The sequence below is a fragment of the Melanostigma gelatinosum genome (assembly GCF_949748355.1).
Source record: "Melanostigma gelatinosum genome assembly, chromosome: 16".
Lineage (NCBI taxonomy): Eukaryota > Metazoa > Chordata > Actinopteri > Perciformes > Zoarcidae > Melanostigma > Melanostigma gelatinosum.
The window spans coordinates 24,514,934-24,532,509 of NC_136649.1; the positions used below are offsets into that span (position 1 = coordinate 24,514,934).

General features: G+C 47.1%; 1 protein-coding gene across 2 annotated transcripts; it reads left to right on the forward strand.

The window, feature by feature from the left end:
• The first annotated feature begins 3,721 nt into the window (after positions 1–3,721).
• srp54 (signal recognition particle 54) lies at positions 3,722–16,132 on the forward strand. 2 transcript variants are annotated; one of them, XM_079286683.1, is made up of 17 exons: positions 3,722–3,836; positions 5,121–5,230; positions 5,342–5,439; positions 5,547–5,638; positions 5,726–5,810; positions 5,996–6,100; positions 6,216–6,282; positions 11,617–11,674; positions 11,895–12,045; positions 12,177–12,325; positions 12,410–12,510; positions 14,362–14,448; positions 14,526–14,599; positions 15,275–15,383; positions 15,465–15,635; positions 15,718–15,813; positions 15,901–16,132. In XM_079286683.1, exons 3-17 carry the CDS (start codon positions 5,362–5,364, stop codon positions 15,990–15,992), a joined length of 1,515 nt encoding a protein of 504 aa, XP_079142809.1. In that variant the 5' UTR covers positions 3,722–3,836; positions 5,121–5,230; positions 5,342–5,361; the 3' UTR covers positions 15,993–16,132. The 2 variants fall into 2 exon arrangements, with proteins under 2 accessions (XP_079142809.1, XP_079142810.1); XM_079286684.1 differs by having other exon boundaries at positions 5,346–5,439.
• The last annotated feature ends 1,444 nt before the right edge of the window (positions 16,133–17,576 follow it).

Consider the following 17,576-nt stretch of genomic DNA (forward strand, 5'->3'; position numbering starts at 1 on the left):
CTTTTATCCAAAAGCGACTTACAATAAGTGTATTCAACATCGGTATTCAAGAGAACCAGAAGTCATAAGTGCATCTCCTTTAAACAAGCATCTAAGAGCATAAACCAGAGCAGAAGTGCAGAAACAAACCAATACAATAAATGCAACAAACTAGTATGAATACAATAAGCACTAAGCAGAAGGTTCACGTAGTGCTTCTTGAAGAGGTGAGTCTTCAGCCTGATGAAAGATGGGCAGTGACTCTGCTGTCCTGAGGTCAGTGGGGAGTTCATTCCACCACTGAGGGGTCAGGACAGGAAACAGCCGCGACCGGGTCGATCGGCCGCAGGGACCTCTGAGCGACGGGGCAACCGATCGCCCCGAGGCAGCAGAGCGAAGAGGTTGGGGGGGGGGGGGGGTGTAGGGCTTGACCGTGGCCTGGAGATAGGAAGGAGCTGTTCCTTTCACTGCCCTGTAGACCAGCATCAGAGTCTCACACTGGATGCTCTTACAGGAGCCAGTGTAGAGAACAGAGAAGGGAAGTTGTGGGAGAACTTGGGGCGATTGAACACCAGGCGAGCTGCAGCTTTCTGGACAAGCTCCAGAGGTCTGATGGCCGGGGCTCCGGCAAGTAGTGAGTTGCAGTAGTCCAGGCGGGAGATGACAAGAGCCTGGATGATCACCTGCACCGTCTCATCAGTGAGGAAGTGAATCCTCCTGATGTTGTAGAGCAGGAATCTGCAGGAGCGTGTAACCGATGCAATGTTTGCTGAGAACGACAGTTGGTCGTCCAGGGTCACACCCAGGTTCCTCACAGACCGAGTTGGCGTCACCACGATATCGTCATGGTGATGGACAGGTCTCTGTGCGGGCAACCCTTCACCGGGAGGAACAGCAGCTCGGTTTTGTGCAGGTTGAGCTTGAGGTGGTGAGTCGTCATCCACTTCGAGATGTCAGCCAAGCACGCAGCGATGCCTCCACTCGAGTGTCCCCGTAGGAAATGACAAGACCAGCTGGGTGTCATCGGCATAACAATGGTACGAGAAGTCATGCGAGTGTGACACCCACCAATGTGCTTTCACATGTGAATTGGTGTGTTTTGGGTTCTGTAAAGCCAATATGGTTTCGAGTGAGCATTGTATATGCTAGAAATATAATCATTTTATGAAGGACTGACGTGCTTTCACTGTGTATGGAGTGTGCATTCCACCCTGTGGCCAGCAGGGGGCAGGTGGTGCTTTTTGCTTTGATTTGGGCAGGCTTTACGACAGTAGAGTTAGACTACAACGGAGCGATGCTATTTTCCTCATTCTGATGAGCAGGCAAGATGAACAGATGTGAAATTGAACTGTGTCATTTGTGTGTCCTGTTTACAGAAACGTATCATTTGGCTATTTGGTACCAATCCTGGTACCTGGAACAGATTTTTGGGGGCTCGTCCGGGATGTGTGGAGCAGGGCCTGTCTAACTGTAACCATTGCTTCTACTGTGGTGAAGAAGGTCACAGGGCCGTAGGTTGTCTCAGAAGCCCAAGCACCAGGGAAACTGGAGCCGGGCGCTGCAGGGGGGCGCCCAGTGATCGGGTCTCAAACGTCCCAGCCAAATGGTGTCAGTGGAAACCAGACTCACACAAGAAGCAACACTAAGACTAACAACTCACCATCTACTTCTCTAGTGGTAGCTTGTGCAAAAGGGAGAAATGGACAGGGGGGATCTCCACCGAGTTACCACAGGAACCATTGAACACCAGAAATGAACAAGTTGCAAGATTAATTGGCAGAAAAGCCATAATCCAAAGTTACCTGGATGGGCTAGCTGTGCATGCTTTGCTGGATACAGGGGCTCAAGTCAGTATGATCCACCGGTCCTGGAAAGGCAAACACCTACCTCATCTTGAGACCCGGCCAGTTGCTGAACTGATGAAAGATGATGATGAACTGGAAGTGTATGCAGTGAATGGACGTCTCATCCCATTCGATGGTTGCGTTGCAAAAAAGCCCAGGCATTTAAAGACATTGATAACATGGCAGGAGTGGTGGAGGACAGACGACAGACAACACATCAGTCATATACTCCAGCACACAGATGGGTCTAAAGATCCTGATACAGGTAGGACTGGTTTTGCAGTCACCATACCAATGTGGCAATATGAAGTCAAGATCAGAACATCAGATCATCTGTTTATACAGTCGAGGCGTCGGCCATTATAACAGCACTGCAGTGGGCAGAGGAGGTTCGGTCTGTTCAGATTCCAGTTCAGTGTTATCCTCATTACAACCATTCACATCCCATAGCAGGCAGTTTCACCCAGAGGTTCTCAAACCTCTTCTGTCGCGCTCCACTTTGGAGGAAGAAAAGTGTTCACGCCCCACCGCCCCAACAAACTGTAACTAAATGCTCCATGTTGAATTTTTATTGAAACAACATTTTGTGACTCCTCCGTCTGTGCTTTTTCAAATAATAGAATAAAGAAAATTGCAATCACTTTAAGTAAACCAGATTGCTCCATCAGACAAAAACAAATAAAATGTGCAATCACTTTGTTAGAACAATGCAAATAAAGTTATATCTGCAAAAAATAACTACAATTTGGCAAAAAATAGCTTGTTGCAATTGGCTGCAATTAACCTGTTTTGCACTAAACATCTTTTCAAGACAACAATAAAGTGCAACCTGTGAAAAACTAAAGGAAACAAGTTTCCTACTATGCGCAGCTCGTTCAGACATAAAGCACCGACTGCTGCTCATCTCCCGCGTTCACTGTGAAGCAGAGCCAGAGAGGCCTCGTCACATCTTCTTCTTGCTGCTTGCTGTTCGTCTCGGATGCTTTTCTGTTCCCGCCAAATGTCTCTTCATTAAGAACACTAAGCCACACATGTGAGCCGCCAAGGATCATGGCCGTAGCGCAAGCGTAACCTGTTAACGGCGTAACGTACACATGTACACGAAAGTACAGGCATTTCGCCATGTAGTTATTCATTACTTTAAAAATCTGTGGGCGCGCCCCACAGTTTGAGAACCACTGGGTTAATTAATGAAATGTACAAAACACTGTTCCGACTCCAGAATATGTGTATTTTATTCTCATTATGCGGGTACCAGCACACAGAGAGGTAGAAGGAAACAAAAGAGCAGATACATCAGCAAAACAAGCGTTAGGAAGGCAGCACAAGACAGACATGTTACTCAGCAAAGCAGAAGCTCAATCATTTGTCACAATAAACATTATGAAGGAATGGCAGCACAGTTGCGATGTCGGAGAAACAGGAAGACGTCTGTATGCGGTTCAGAGGGAAGTTGGCAAAGGGAGAACATCCAGAAGAAGCACCACAGAAGAAAACACGTGAACCAGACACACAAGGCTGAACTAAACAATGCAACTCATACATGAACACCCAGCAGGACGATGTGAGCACTGCCAAATACCACAATCTGTAGATCATATCATATGCTATTGCCAGAAATTCTCACTTGAGCGAGACAGGTTGAAGAGGAGGAACTAAACCTAAAAGATGCATTCACCTCGGGGGCAGGAAAGAAACAGGACTGAGCAAAATAATAAAGTCTCTGAAATGGAGAACTCCTTTCCTTGTTTTGTTTGTTTTCGTTTCATTTTGTTTTGTTTAGTTTGTGTTCATTTGTTGGTTTAGTTTTTGTGAGGGGAAGGTTATCGGGTCCACACTCCAAGTTAGTAGGTGGCGGTAATGCGCCGTTCACTGGATAACATCCGCCATAAAAGACAAAGAAGAAGAAGAAGACGCCATTATTGTTTCTGGGTTGGTTCTGATTGGATGACGTTCCTCTGGAAACGTCCGGTGTTTTCCAGCTGAATGTTTGATCAAACACACCGAGACTCGGTAAGTCTGTACCGATTATGCTACGTGTAACGTGTCGGTGTTCCTTAACACCCGTTAATGTGCCCGTTAGCCACGGTGTTAGCTGTTAGCTACACGGCTAACTTCTAGCACCGCTCCGGGCCAACGAGGACGGCTAGATGCTAAGCTAACGTTAGCATCGCTGAGCGCTGTAAACAGCCAACATGTTGTTCTTTAACACTGATAATCGATGACTAATCAATACTTACCGTTAAGATGACGTAGTTGAAATGACTGAACTTTGTTGTGTTTTTACGGTTAAAAAGATAAACAATATACGTGTCGATGTCAGAGATCAATAGCGTCATCAGTCAGTCTGTGAAACGTACTGATCGATCATGTTTATATTGATTCATATATGTATTGATTATATTTATACTGATTATATGAAGCTCGTCTGTATCCTGTGAACATTTCGTCCATTTTAAATCATCGGTTATTGTTTCTGTTTAAGATTGAATGACGTCATTAATCAAAACTAATATAAATAGATTATATTGATCTCTGCAGACTGACGTCAGACAACCTTATGAATCCTTAAATATAATATTAATAATAGTTTCATGAATTCGTCATCAAAACAAACAATATGGCTGCTTCACATCAGGGTCAATGGAGAACATCTTCCTCATGACGCACATGATGACATCATCAGATCAGTCAGACTCCTGATGTGAACTCATTGTATCAATGGCAACAGTAACCCTCCACTGTGTAACCCCAGAGGCATTGTGGGAGCTGTAGTTTTAAACCTGAGAGCAGTTTATCAACTAAGACGTTTAGAAGAGTGATGATAACAACTGAGAGAGTGAGAGTGTGGACCAGACTGAGACCTTCTCTCCTCCACTCATCTCGCCTCCTCTCTCTTCGGGGACATCTCAAGTCTCTTAACTGCATCCCGTTTCCCTCACTTGCTGTCAGTCAGTCCGATCGGCTGCAGCGTGCAATCACATGACTGATGAACCATGAGGGGGCGTGTCGGCCGTTAAAACACTTCCTGGAAGTCTGTTCTCGTGGGTCCTCGCTCATGGCTCCTCCGAGGTCCCTCCTCCCTCCTCCCTCCTCAGAGCTACATTAGAGCTTTCGGACGGCCGTCAATATGGCGGCGCAGAAGAACTTCCGGTTCAAGCGAGGAAATGACAATTAAGAGACTTGAGAAGTACCCACAGACTCCTCTCTTGTGGGCCTCTAAGCCGTGAAGAGGGGCGAGGATGAAGACCTCATAAGCTGATGATTGGTTGACTTTTCTTCTTCTTCTCTCCTCAGAACAGGAAGTGAGTCGCTGCTTGCTGAGACCTTCACGTGTCAGCTGACCTGCTGACTCACTGAGCTCGCTCAGTAGGAGGCTCTCCTCCACACACACACAGGGAGACACGGTAACCTCAGTCATGTTATTGATGATCAATGTTCCTCATGTGATGAACATGATTATTAATTATTAATTAGTGAAGGTCCACATTTCTCTGATGACATCACGTGTGTTTCAGGTAGACCTCACAGCGTCATCATGGTGTTAGCCGACCTCGGGAGGAAGATCACCTCGGCGCTGAGGTCTCTCAGCAATGCCACCATCATCAATGAGGAGGTAACACCAGGAGGTCATGTGACCATCTCCGAGTCCCTGTTTCTCATTGGCCGATAATTAATATCGAATGTTCATGGAGTAATAAACCGCTAATGTTTATGTTCCAGGTGCTGAACGCCATGCTGAAGGAGGTGTGTGCTGCCCTCCTGGAGGCCGACGTCAACATCAAACTGGTCAAACAGCTGAGAGAGAATGTCAAGTGAGTCCCGATCCAGGATCTAGACCTGTTCCAGTCCAGTCCAGCTGTGGTTGAACCCTGTGCTCTCTCTCTGGTTTGTCCCTGCAGGGCTGCCATAGATTTGGAGGAGATGGCTTCAGGTCTGAACAAGAGGCGGATGATCCAACACGCCGTCTTCAAGGAGCTCGTCAAGGTCAGAACCTCAGACCTGGAAGAGTCCTGGAACTAAGGATGAGTTTACCAGGACGGAGAATATTTAAAAACAAGAGCCAAATATAATATAAAGTCCTGAAACATTCATTTGTATTTGACTAAACTTATAGTTTCTGAGAATCAACCACTGTGTATATTCTGTGTGTATACTGTGTGTATCTCCAGCTGGTGGACCCCGGTGTGAAGGCCTGGACTCCTACAAAAGGAAAGAACAACGTCATCATGTTTGTTGGTCTGCAGGGCAGCGGGAAAACGACAACCTGCTCCAAGGTGATGTCACACATTCTGAGACATAACTCCGCCCCCTGTGTAGACAGACCCCGCCCCCTCTAGTGGTGTCGTTTGCATTGTAGTTTTGTCAAACTGTCTGCTTTGTTTCCTGCAGCTGGCCTATTATTACCAAAGGAAGGGCTGGAAGACCTGCCTGATTTGTGCCGACACCTTCAGAGCTGGTACACTTCAACTCCTTTGGGTCACCTCACACTACACTTCAACTCCTTTCAGTCACCTCACACAACACTTCAACTCCTTTGGGTCACCTCACGCTACACTTCAACTCCTTTGGGTCACCTCACACTACACTTCAACTCCTTTCAGTCACCTCACACAACACTTCAACTCCTTTGGGTCACCTCACACTACACCAACTCCTTTGGGTCACCTCACGCTACACTTCAACTCCTTTGGGTCACCTCATGCAACACTTCAACTCCTTTGGGTCACCTCACACAACACTTCAACTCCTTTGGGTCACCTCACACTACACCAACTCCTTTCAGTCACCTCACGCTACACTTCAACTCCTTTCAGTCACCTCACACAACACTTCAACTCCTTTCAGTCACCTCACGCTACACTTCAACTCCTTTGGGTCACCTCACGCTACACTTCAACTCCTTTCAGTCACCTCACGTTACACTTCAACTCCTTTCAGTCACCTCACGCTACACTTCAACTCCTTTCAGTCACCTCACGCAACACTTCAACTCCTTTCAGTCACCTCACGCTACACTTCAACTCCTTTCAGTCACTTCACGCTACATTTCAACTCCTTTCAGTCACCTCACGCTACACTTCAACTCCTTTGGGTCACCTCACACTACACCAACTCCTTTGGGTCACCTCACGCTACACTTCAACTCCTTTCAGTCACCTCACGCTACACTTCAACTCCTTTCAGTCACCTCACACAACACTTCAACTCCTTTCAGTCACCTCACGCTACACTTCAACTCCTTTGGGTCACCTCACGCTACACTTCAACTCCTTTCAGTCACCTCACGTTACACTTCAACTCCTTTCAGTCACCTCACGCTACACTTCAACTCCTTTCAGTCACCTCACGCTACACTTCAACTCCTTTGGGTCACCTCACACTACACCAACTCCTTTGGGTCACCTCACGCTACACTTCAACTCCTTTGGGTCACCTCACGCTACACTTCAACTCCTTTGGGTCACCTCACGCTACACTTCAACTCCTTTCAGTCACCTCACGCTACACTTCAACTCCTTTCAGTCACCTCACGCTACACTTCAACTTCTTTGGGTCACCTCACGCAACACTTCAACTCCTTTGGGTCACCTCACGCTACACTTCAACTCCTTTGGGTCACCTCACGCTACACTTCAACTCCTTTCAGTCACCTCATGCTACACTTCAACTCCTTTGGGTCACCTCATGCAACACTTCAACTCCTTTGGGTCACCTCACACAACACTTCAACTCCTTTGGGTCACCTCACACTACACCAACTCCTTTCAGTCACCTCACGCTACACTTCAACTCCTTTCAGTCACCTCACACAACACTTCAACTCCTTTCAGTCACCTCACGCTACACTTCAACTCCTTTGGGTCACCTCACGCTACACTTCAACTCCTTTCAGTCACCTCACGTTACACTTCAACTCCTTTCAGTCACCTCACGCTACACTTCAACTCCTTTCAGTCACCTCACGCAACACTTCAACTCCTTTCAGTCACCTCACGCTACACTTCAACTCCTTTCAGTCACTTCACGCTACATTTCAACTCCTTTCAGTCACCTCACGCTACACTTCAACTCCTTTGGGTCACCTCACACTACACCAACTCCTTTGGGTCACCTCACGCTACACTTCAACTCCTTTCAGTCACCTCACGCTACACTTCAACTCCTTTCAGTCACCTCACACAACACTTCAACTCCTTTCAGTCACCTCACGCTACACTTCAACTCCTTTGGGTCACCTCACGCTACACTTCAACTCCTTTCAGTCACCTCACGTTACACTTCAACTCCTTTCAGTCACCTCACGCTACACTTCAACTCCTTTCAGTCACCTCACGCTACACTTCAACTCCTTTGGGTCACCTCACACTACACCAACTCCTTTGGGTCACCTCACGCTACACTTCAACTCCTTTGGGTCACCTCACGCTACACTTCAACTCCTTTGGGTCACCTCACGCTACACTTCAACTCCTTTCAGTCACCTCACGCTACACTTCAACTCCTTTCAGTCACCTCACGCTACACTTCAACTTCTTTGGGTCACCTCACGCAACACTTCAACTCCTTTGGGTCACCTCACGCTACACTTCAACTCCTTTGGGTCACCTCACGCTACACTTCAACTCCTTTCAGTCACCTCATGCTACACTTCAACTCCTTTCAGTCACCTCACACTACACTTCAACTTCTTTGGGTCACCTCACGCAACACTTCAACTCCTTTGGGTCACCTCACGCTACACTTCAACTCCTTTGGGTCACCTCACACTACACTTCAACTCCTTTGGGTCACCTCACACTACACTTCAACTCCTTTGGGTCACCTCACACTACACCAACTCCTTTGGGTCACCTCACGCTACACTTCAACTCCTTTGGGTCACCTCACGCTACACTTCAACTCCTTTGGGTCACCTCACACTACACTTCAACTCCTTTGGGTCACCTCACACTACACTTCAACTCCTTTGGGTCACCTCACACTACACTTCAACTCCTTTGGGTCACCTCACACTACACTTCAACTCCTTTCAGTCACCTCACGCAACACTTCAACTCCTTTGGGTCACCTCACGCTACACTTCAACTCCTTTGGGTCACCTCACGCTACACTTCAACTCCTTTCAGTCACCTCACGCTACACTTCAACTCCTTTCAGTCACCTCACACTACACTTCAACTTCTTTGGGTCACCTCACGCAACACTTCAACTCCTTTGGGTCACCTCACGCTACACTTCAACTCCTTTGGGTCACCTCACACTACACTTCAACTCCTTTGGGTCACCTCACACTACACTTCAACTCCTTTGGGTCACCTCACACTACACCAACTCCTTTGGGTCACCTCACGCTACACTTCAACTCCTTTGGGTCACCTCACGCTACACTTCAACTCCTTTGGGTCACCTCACACTACACTTCAACTCCTTTGGGTCACCTCACACTACACTTCAACTCCTTTGGGTCACCTCACACTACACTTCAACTCCTTTGGGTCACCTCACACTACACTTCAACTCCTTTCAGTCACCTCACGCAACACTTCAACTCCTTTGGGTCACCTCACGCTACACTTCAACTCCTTTGGGTCACCTCACGCTACACTTCAACTCCTTTCAGTCACCTCACGCTACACTTCAACTCCTTTCAGTCACCTCACACTACACTTCAACTTCTTTGGGTCACCTCACGCAACACTTCAACTCCTTTGGGTCACCTCACGCTACACTTCAACTCCTTTGGGTCACCTCACACTACACTTCAACTCCTTTCAGTCACCTCACACTACACTTCAACTTCTTTGGGTCACCTCACGCAACACTTCAACTCCTTTGGGTCACCTCACGCTACACTTCAACTCCTTTGGGTCACCTCACGCTACACTTCAACTCCTTTCAGTCACCTCACGCTACACTTCAACTCCTTTCAGTCACCTCACACTACACTTCAACTTCTTTGGGTCACCTCACGCAACACTTCAACTCCTTTGGGTCACCTCACGCTACACTTCAACTCCTTTGGGTCACCTCACACTACACTTCAACTCCTTTGGGTCACCTCACACTACACTTCAACTCCTTTGGGTCACCTCACGCTACACTTCAACTCCTTTGGGTCACCTCACGCTACACTTCAACTCCTTTGGGTCACCTCACACTACACTTCAACTCCTTTGGGTCACCTCACGCTACACTTCAACTCCTTTGGGTCACCTCACGCTACACTTCAACTCCTTTCAGTCACCTCATGCTACACTTCAACTCCTTTCAGTCACCTCACACTACACTTCAACTTCTTTGGGTCACCTCACGCAACACTTCAACTCCTTTGGGTCACCTCACGCTACACTTCAACTCCTTTGGGTCACCTCACACTACACTTCAACTCCTTTGGGTCACCTCACACTACACTTCAACTCCTTTGGGTCACCTCACACTACACCAACTCCTTTGGGTCACCTCACGCTACACTTCAACTCCTTTGGGTCACCTCACGCTACACTTCAACTCCTTTGGGTCACCTCACACTACACTTCAACTCCTTTGGGTCACCTCACACTACACTTCAACTCCTTTGGGTCACCTCACACTACACTTCAACTCCTTTGGGTCACCTCACACTACACTTCAACTCCTTTCAGTCACCTCACGCAACACTTCAACTCCTTTGGGTCACCTCACGCTACACTTCAACTCCTTTGGGTCACCTCACGCTACACTTCAACTCCTTTCAGTCACCTCACGCTACACTTCAACTCCTTTCAGTCACCTCACACTACACTTCAACTTCTTTGGGTCACCTCACGCAACACTTCAACTCCTTTGGGTCACCTCACGCTACACTTCAACTCCTTTGGGTCACCTCACACTACACTTCAACTCCTTTGGGTCACCTCACACTACACTTCAACTCCTTTGGGTCACCTCACACTACACCAACTCCTTTGGGTCACCTCACGCTACACTTCAACTCCTTTGGGTCACCTCACGCTACACTTCAACTCCTTTGGGTCACCTCACACTACACTTCAACTCCTTTGGGTCACCTCACACTACACTTCAACTCCTTTGGGTCACCTCACACTACACTTCAACTCCTTTGGGTCACCTCACACTACACTTCAACTCCTTTCAGTCACCTCACGCAACACTTCAACTCCTTTGGGTCACCTCACGCTACACTTCAACTCCTTTGGGTCACCTCACGCTACACTTCAACTCCTTTCAGTCACCTCACGCTACACTTCAACTCCTTTCAGTCACCTCACACTACACTTCAACTTCTTTGGGTCACCTCACGCAACACTTCAACTCCTTTGGGTCACCTCACGCTACACTTCAACTCCTTTGGGTCACCTCACACTACACTTCAACTCCTTTCAGTCACCTCACACTACACTTCAACTTCTTTGGGTCACCTCACGCAACACTTCAACTCCTTTGGGTCACCTCACGCTACACTTCAACTCCTTTGGGTCACCTCACGCTACACTTCAACTCCTTTCAGTCACCTCACGCTACACTTCAACTCCTTTCAGTCACCTCACACTACACTTCAACTTCTTTGGGTCACCTCACGCAACACTTCAACTCCTTTGGGTCACCTCACGCTACACTTCAACTCCTTTGGGTCACCTCACACTACACTTCAACTCCTTTGGGTCACCTCACACTACACTTCAACTCCTTTGGGTCACCTCACGCTACACTTCAACTCCTTTGGGTCACCTCACACTACACCTCAACTCCTTTCATTTTTTCGGTATATAAATCTTCCGTCTCTTCTCAGGTGCCTTCGATCAGCTGAAACAGAATGCCACCAAAGCCAGGATCCCGTTCTACGGCAGGTGAGTCACAGAGGCCACGCCCCCTGCTGTCTGCTGAATGACCCCGTGCGTCTCACCTCTTTGCGTGTGCGTCTCACCTCTTTGCGTGTGCGTCGCACCTCTTTGCGTGTGCGTCGCACCTCTTTGCGTGTGCGTCTCACCTCTTTGCGTGTGCGTCTCACCTCTTTGCGTGTGCGTCTCACCTCTTTGCGTGTGCGTCTCACCTGTGTGTTGTGTTCAGTTACACAGAGATGGACCCGGTGGTGATCGCTGCCGAGGGAGTGGAGAAGTTCAAAGGAGAGAACTTTGAGATCATCATCGTGGACACGAGTGGACGACACAAACAGGAAGACTCTCTGTTTGAGGAGATGCTGCAAGTCTCCAACGCTGTGGTGAGCACCTGAATGCACCGCCCATAGCACCTGAACGCACCTAACTAACTGAAGGGGTGTGAAGCGGTCTGTGTTGGATACCTCAATCAGTGTTACACCTTCCCGGTGCTTCTCTCCCTGTGTGTCCATAGCAACCTGACAACATCGTGTACGTGATGGACGCCTCCATCGGTCAGGCCTGTGAGTCTCAGGCGAAGGCCTTCAAGGACAAAGTGGACGTGGCGTCGGTGATCGTCACCAAACTGGACGGGCACGCCAAAGGAGGAGGAGCTCTGAGCGCGTAAGACCGCGTGATGACGACGCGCTGTGTGATGTCACAGTGACCAGTGTTTCTTGACGCTGTTCTTCTTCTGTTTCCTGTCAGTGTGGCGGCCACCAGGAGCCCCATCATCTTCATCGGAACGGGAGAACACATCGACGACTTCGAGCCCTTCAAGACTCAGCCGTTCATCAGTAAACTGCTTGGTGAATAACTTCTCTAGTACACATCTAAAGTAGGGAGGAGTCGAGGCAGCAAGGATTTAACCAATGAGACGCCTCGGAGTGTAATGTTCTTCAGTTAATAACAAACGTATGAAAACTAAAGGAACAGTTACATGTAGAGTCACGAGAGTCTCCTAGTGCAGCGGTTCTTAACCTTTTTGACCTCGGGGCCCAACTTTTCAAGTACAGAGTGTCCCGGGGCCCATTCTGACTATATGCATCAAAAGTGTCAGACAACCTGTAGGTCATACAGAAACAGAGCAGTGGGCCTTTGGAGTCAGTGAAAATTTAAGATTTTTGTCCGCATAAAATAAAAAAGTATCTTTCAGCATAAATAACTGCCGGTGGCTGTATCTGTACAGGTAAAGGACAGTGTAGGGCTGTAACTACACTATCAGTGAACAACTGCCTCAAATTTGAAGAAGATTGGACAAAGTATGACCATTCTACAGAGTTTCTTCCATGAAGAGATCCAGGCCGAGCTCTAAAAGGACATTTGGAGACCCAAATGGACACATGGTAACCACATGATATTCTGACACACTAAAGGTGTTTCTCCCTTTATATTGTGATTTTATATTATTTTCCTTTTATTTTTAGCTTTTGCAAATTGCAAAAACGATGTATATATGGTGGAAGACATGGTGTGTGAGTAGCGGACTTGCTGTGCTTAATGGCTGCGACCGAGCGCACGAACGAGAATGAGAACAGCTCAGTTACGCAAACGTTGGTTGACGGCTTATGGAAGAGGAGGATAAGGTTTGTACTATAAGTACTAGCGTTTTCTGAAGGCAGTAGCTCCATGGTAACATCCGCTAGCACGTTGTCGGGTCTGTAATGTGTCTTTTTCCGTCGAAATGCTGCAAGATACGACTTGCAGCGGTTATGGCGACTTTGGACAGTGTGTGTGTGGGCTCCTTTTGTGGAGAAACCATAAGAAATGAAAGAAAATCGATGATTTCTTTGCAAAGATGAGGATTTTGGGCATGCTGGGATACCAAACACGGACATGTTTTGTGACGTATTTGCGCAAACAAGCCGTAGGAACGGAAGGGGAGGGGATCGAGGATGCCGGTGTTGAACAGGCAAAACCCTTGTTAAATAAATGAGATGATAGAATGTGATGATCACAAAGACGTTTATTATCATGTGTATGTAAACCTGCATACACAACAAGAAGCCCAACAGACTTTCCCACGAGCGTTGGATGTTTCGTCGCTACGTGTTGCTTTATTTCTGAAGGCTTCAGAGCTTCGTTTGATAGCATTAGCTCACATTCCACACACTGAGCACTCGGCTCTGCCTCGTTGCCTCCGTTCACAAAGCCGTACTTAAGAAAGTCAGGGTTCTACTTGCGCACACATTTAGACTTTTGGGGGGTATGGCACCACTGTGACTTCATTTTTTCTTTTTAATAACTTATCCATAACTTTCGCTACAGGCTAGCGGCTAGCTGAGTGTCTTCTTCTGCTTATTGCAGCTTGTTAAACAACTGACTGACGCATTACCGCCACCAGGTGGTGGGAAGCTGTATTGTAACTGAGCGTCTCATGGATAACAGTAATATCTCTGGTGTCTTCAATTGATAACCTATGCGGTCCCGCGGCCCACAGGTGCAAAACTGAAAGTTTTTCGCGGCCCTCTAGGTGGAGCAGTGATTCTTAACCATAGGGCCGCGGCCCATGATTGGGCCGCGGCCCTATGGTTAAGAATCACTGCTCTAGAGGATCCTTTATGAGGGTTAAGTGAGGAGAGAGGACACAAGGACACATAAGGTAGCATATTGTAAAAGCACCTGGTGATGTCATCAGTAACTCCTCCTCTTCCTGTCAGGAATGGGAGACATCGAGGGTTTGATAGACAGAGTGAACGAACTGAAACTGGACGACAACGAGGAACTGATCGACAAACTGAAACACGGTGAGAAAGGACACTTCCTTTACCTTTATTATAATAAAGAGGAACCTGACGACTGACCTGTGACCTGTGACCTCCAGGTCAGTTCACCCTCAGAGACATGTACGAGCAGTTCCAGAACATCATGAAGATGGGCCCCTTCGGACAGATCATGGTGAACACACTTTACACTTCCACTGCTCACGCTCTGTCATGTGACCTAGAAACAGAGTAGTCTCATGATGTCACAGGTTTATAACGGAGTCTCTCTGTCTGTCTGCGTCTGTCTGTGTCTCTGTCTGTCTCTCTGTCTCCGTCTGTCTCTCTGTCTCCGTCTGTCTCTCTGTCTCCGTCTGTGTCTCTGTCTGTCGGTGTCGGTGTCTGTGTCTCTCTCTGTCTGTCTGTGTCTGTGTCTCTCTCTGTCTCTGTCTGTCTCCGTCTGTCTCTGTCTCTGTCTGTCTCCGTCTGTGTCTCCGTCTGTGTCTCTGTCTGTGTCTCTGTCTGTCTGTCTCTGTCTGTCGGTGTCGGTGTCTGTGTCTCTCTCTGTCTCTGTCTGTCTGTGTCTGTGTCTCTCTCTGTCTCTCTCTGTCTGTGTCTGTCTGTGTCTCTGTCTGTCTGTGTCTGTCTGTGTCTGTCTGTGTCTCTGTCTGTCTGTGTCTCTGTCTGTCTGTGTCGGTGTCTGTGTCTCTCTCTGTCTCTGTCTGTCTGTCTGTGTCTCTCTCTGTCTCTGTCTGTCTGTGTCTGTCTGTGTCTCTGTCTGTCTGTGTCTGTGTCTCTCTCTGTCTGTGTCTGTCTGTCTGTGTCTGTGTCTGTGTCTGTCTGTGTCTCTGTCTGTCTCTCTGTGGTTCAGGGGATGATTCCTGGGTTCGGTACAGACTTCATGAGTAAAGGAAATGAACAGGAGTCGATGGCTCGACTGAAGAAACTGATGACCATCATGGACAGCATGAACGACCAGGGTACCCCCCCCCCCCCCACACACACACACACACACACGTTCTACTGGTTCTACTGGTTCATGGTCTGTCTGTCCCTCTCAGAGCTGGACAGTAAAGACGGAGCTAAGCTCTTCAGTAAGCTGCCCAACAGGATCCAGAGAGTCGCTCGAGGGTCTGGAGTCGCCACCAGAGACGTCCAGGAGCTGCTGACTCAGTACACCAAGTTCGCCCAGATGGTGAAGAAGATGGGGGGCATCAAGGGACTCTTTAAAGGTAGGGGTGGGGGGACTGAGGTGACTGGAGGGGGACTGGACTGTGGAGGACTGAGCAGACTTTGATGTCTTTTGTCTTAAAGGAGGCGACATGTCGAAGAACGTGAACCCGTCTCAGATGGCTAAACTCAACCAGCAGATGGCCAAGATGATGGACCCCAGAGTCCTGCACCACATGGGTGAGACCTGGTCTACTGATGGTCCACAAGATTATTAATGTTTAAGAATACAGAACATGTAATAATGAATGAGCTTTTATTTTGAAGGTGGGATGGCCGGTCTTCAGTCGATGATGCGTCAGTTCCAGCAGGGAGCCGCCGGCAACATGAAAGGCATGATGGGATTTAACAACATGTGACCGCCGACCAATCAGCTGCCTTCACACATAACAACCTGTAGCTCCGCCTCCTGACAGGTACAGGTCAAGGGGGCGGGGCATAGAGAGAGAGAGAACAGGAAGTGTAAAGAGACAAAATAAAAGCAGGATGTTTGAATTTTTCCGTTCGGTTGTCTCTGCTTTTAGAAAAACATCAGAAGAAGAAATGATTTAAAGGAGCAGTTCCTCTTTTTAAACGGAGGAGGAGTTTAATTAATAAAAGATGTAAACGGAGCAGAGAGATGATGACGTTAGTTGGTGACAGTATTTTTGTCAGATAATAAACATTCGTAATATACCATTTTAAACATCTCATGTTTTTAATTCAAATAAAAACATGAAACCAAGTAAAAGTATTTTCTATGTTCATGTAAAAGTACAACCGTATTCTTACAGTACCAAAAGTACATCATACTCACTATGCATATATAACTATATATAATATACTGCATTATATTCTTGATCCATTAATGTTCGTTCATAATAAAATGTTATTTCTTTATAATCTACAAAGTAACTGAAGTTAACAAATACATGATGTAGTAAAAAGTACTCCTGAGATGTAGTATAGTAGAAGTTTAATGGATATAAGAGAAGTACAAGTACCTCTAAATAGTACTATAACGAGTACTATTTAGATTAAATGTTTGTCTGCTGTGGGCGAGGCTCCTACAACGATCCTCTCTGGAGACAATGTGTCACCTGGACGTGGACCTGGACCTCGACGTGGACGTGGACCTGGACGTGGACGTAGCCCGCTTCACTGGGACCGCTGAAGCTTTATTGATCCATGATCCGAGCTCAGAGACGATCGTTTATTAAATGAATTCTATGAAACACCAGAGTATGAAATGAAGTGAGAAGAAACCAGAATACGACGAGTGAGGTGACTAAACTATTATCTGTAAACTGTTATCTCATATGACGTTAGTACTACTGCAGTGAGGTTAGTAGTACATAAACTATGAGTTGTATTATCTGTAAACTCATTAACTACTTTATTACCTTTAGATAAAAAACCCTGTGAAGGATCAAAGGTTGAATATCCTGAAAACGATTTGATTAGATCATTAGATCTATATAATATATCGTATATTAATAGTCCAAACATGGTCACTAATCGTCACTGGTTGCAGAAACCAAGATGGCGACCAACTCGAGGCTTCAAACTGGCAGTGACGTCACGATGACTACGTCCACGTGAACGGTGTAAAGGTCCGATCCCGATCTCCACCCTCCGAGAGGGTTTAGTTCTCTCTGTCACATCGCGTGTTTGAGTCTCTCAGACATTTTGTTTCCTTTATGAACCCTTTCCGTAAGTCAGCATTCGATGCAGGGAATTACCCACAATTCATTGGAATGTGACGTTAAACACGGGGTAACCAGTGGACGCATGGAGACGTAAAAAAAGGTCAACAAAGACGACGGCTCATTGTGTTGAGCCTGTCATATTAAATGTACTCAGAAACATTAAGGGTTAAAGATGGAACATTAAAACATGAAATCAGAATATTTATTTATTTATTCGTCAAATATTTGATACTATTGAAGCTGTTTTGATTAAAA

What these genes read in the sequence shown, in the direction of transcription:
- srp54 (XM_079286683.1), top strand. Translation starts at nt 5,362, where the DNA reads ATGGTGTTAGCCGACCTCGGGAGGAAGATCACCTCGGCGCTGAGGTCT. An exon ending in CATCAAGGGACTCTTTAAAG is followed by an intron (nt 15,636 to 15,717) that starts GTAGGGGTGGGG and finishes TTTGTCTTAAAG; the next exon opens with GAGGCGACATGTCGAAGAAC. An exon ending in CAGAGTCCTGCACCACATGG is followed by an intron (nt 15,814 to 15,900) that starts GTGAGACCTGGT and finishes TTTATTTTGAAG; the next exon opens with GTGGGATGGCCGGTCTTCAG.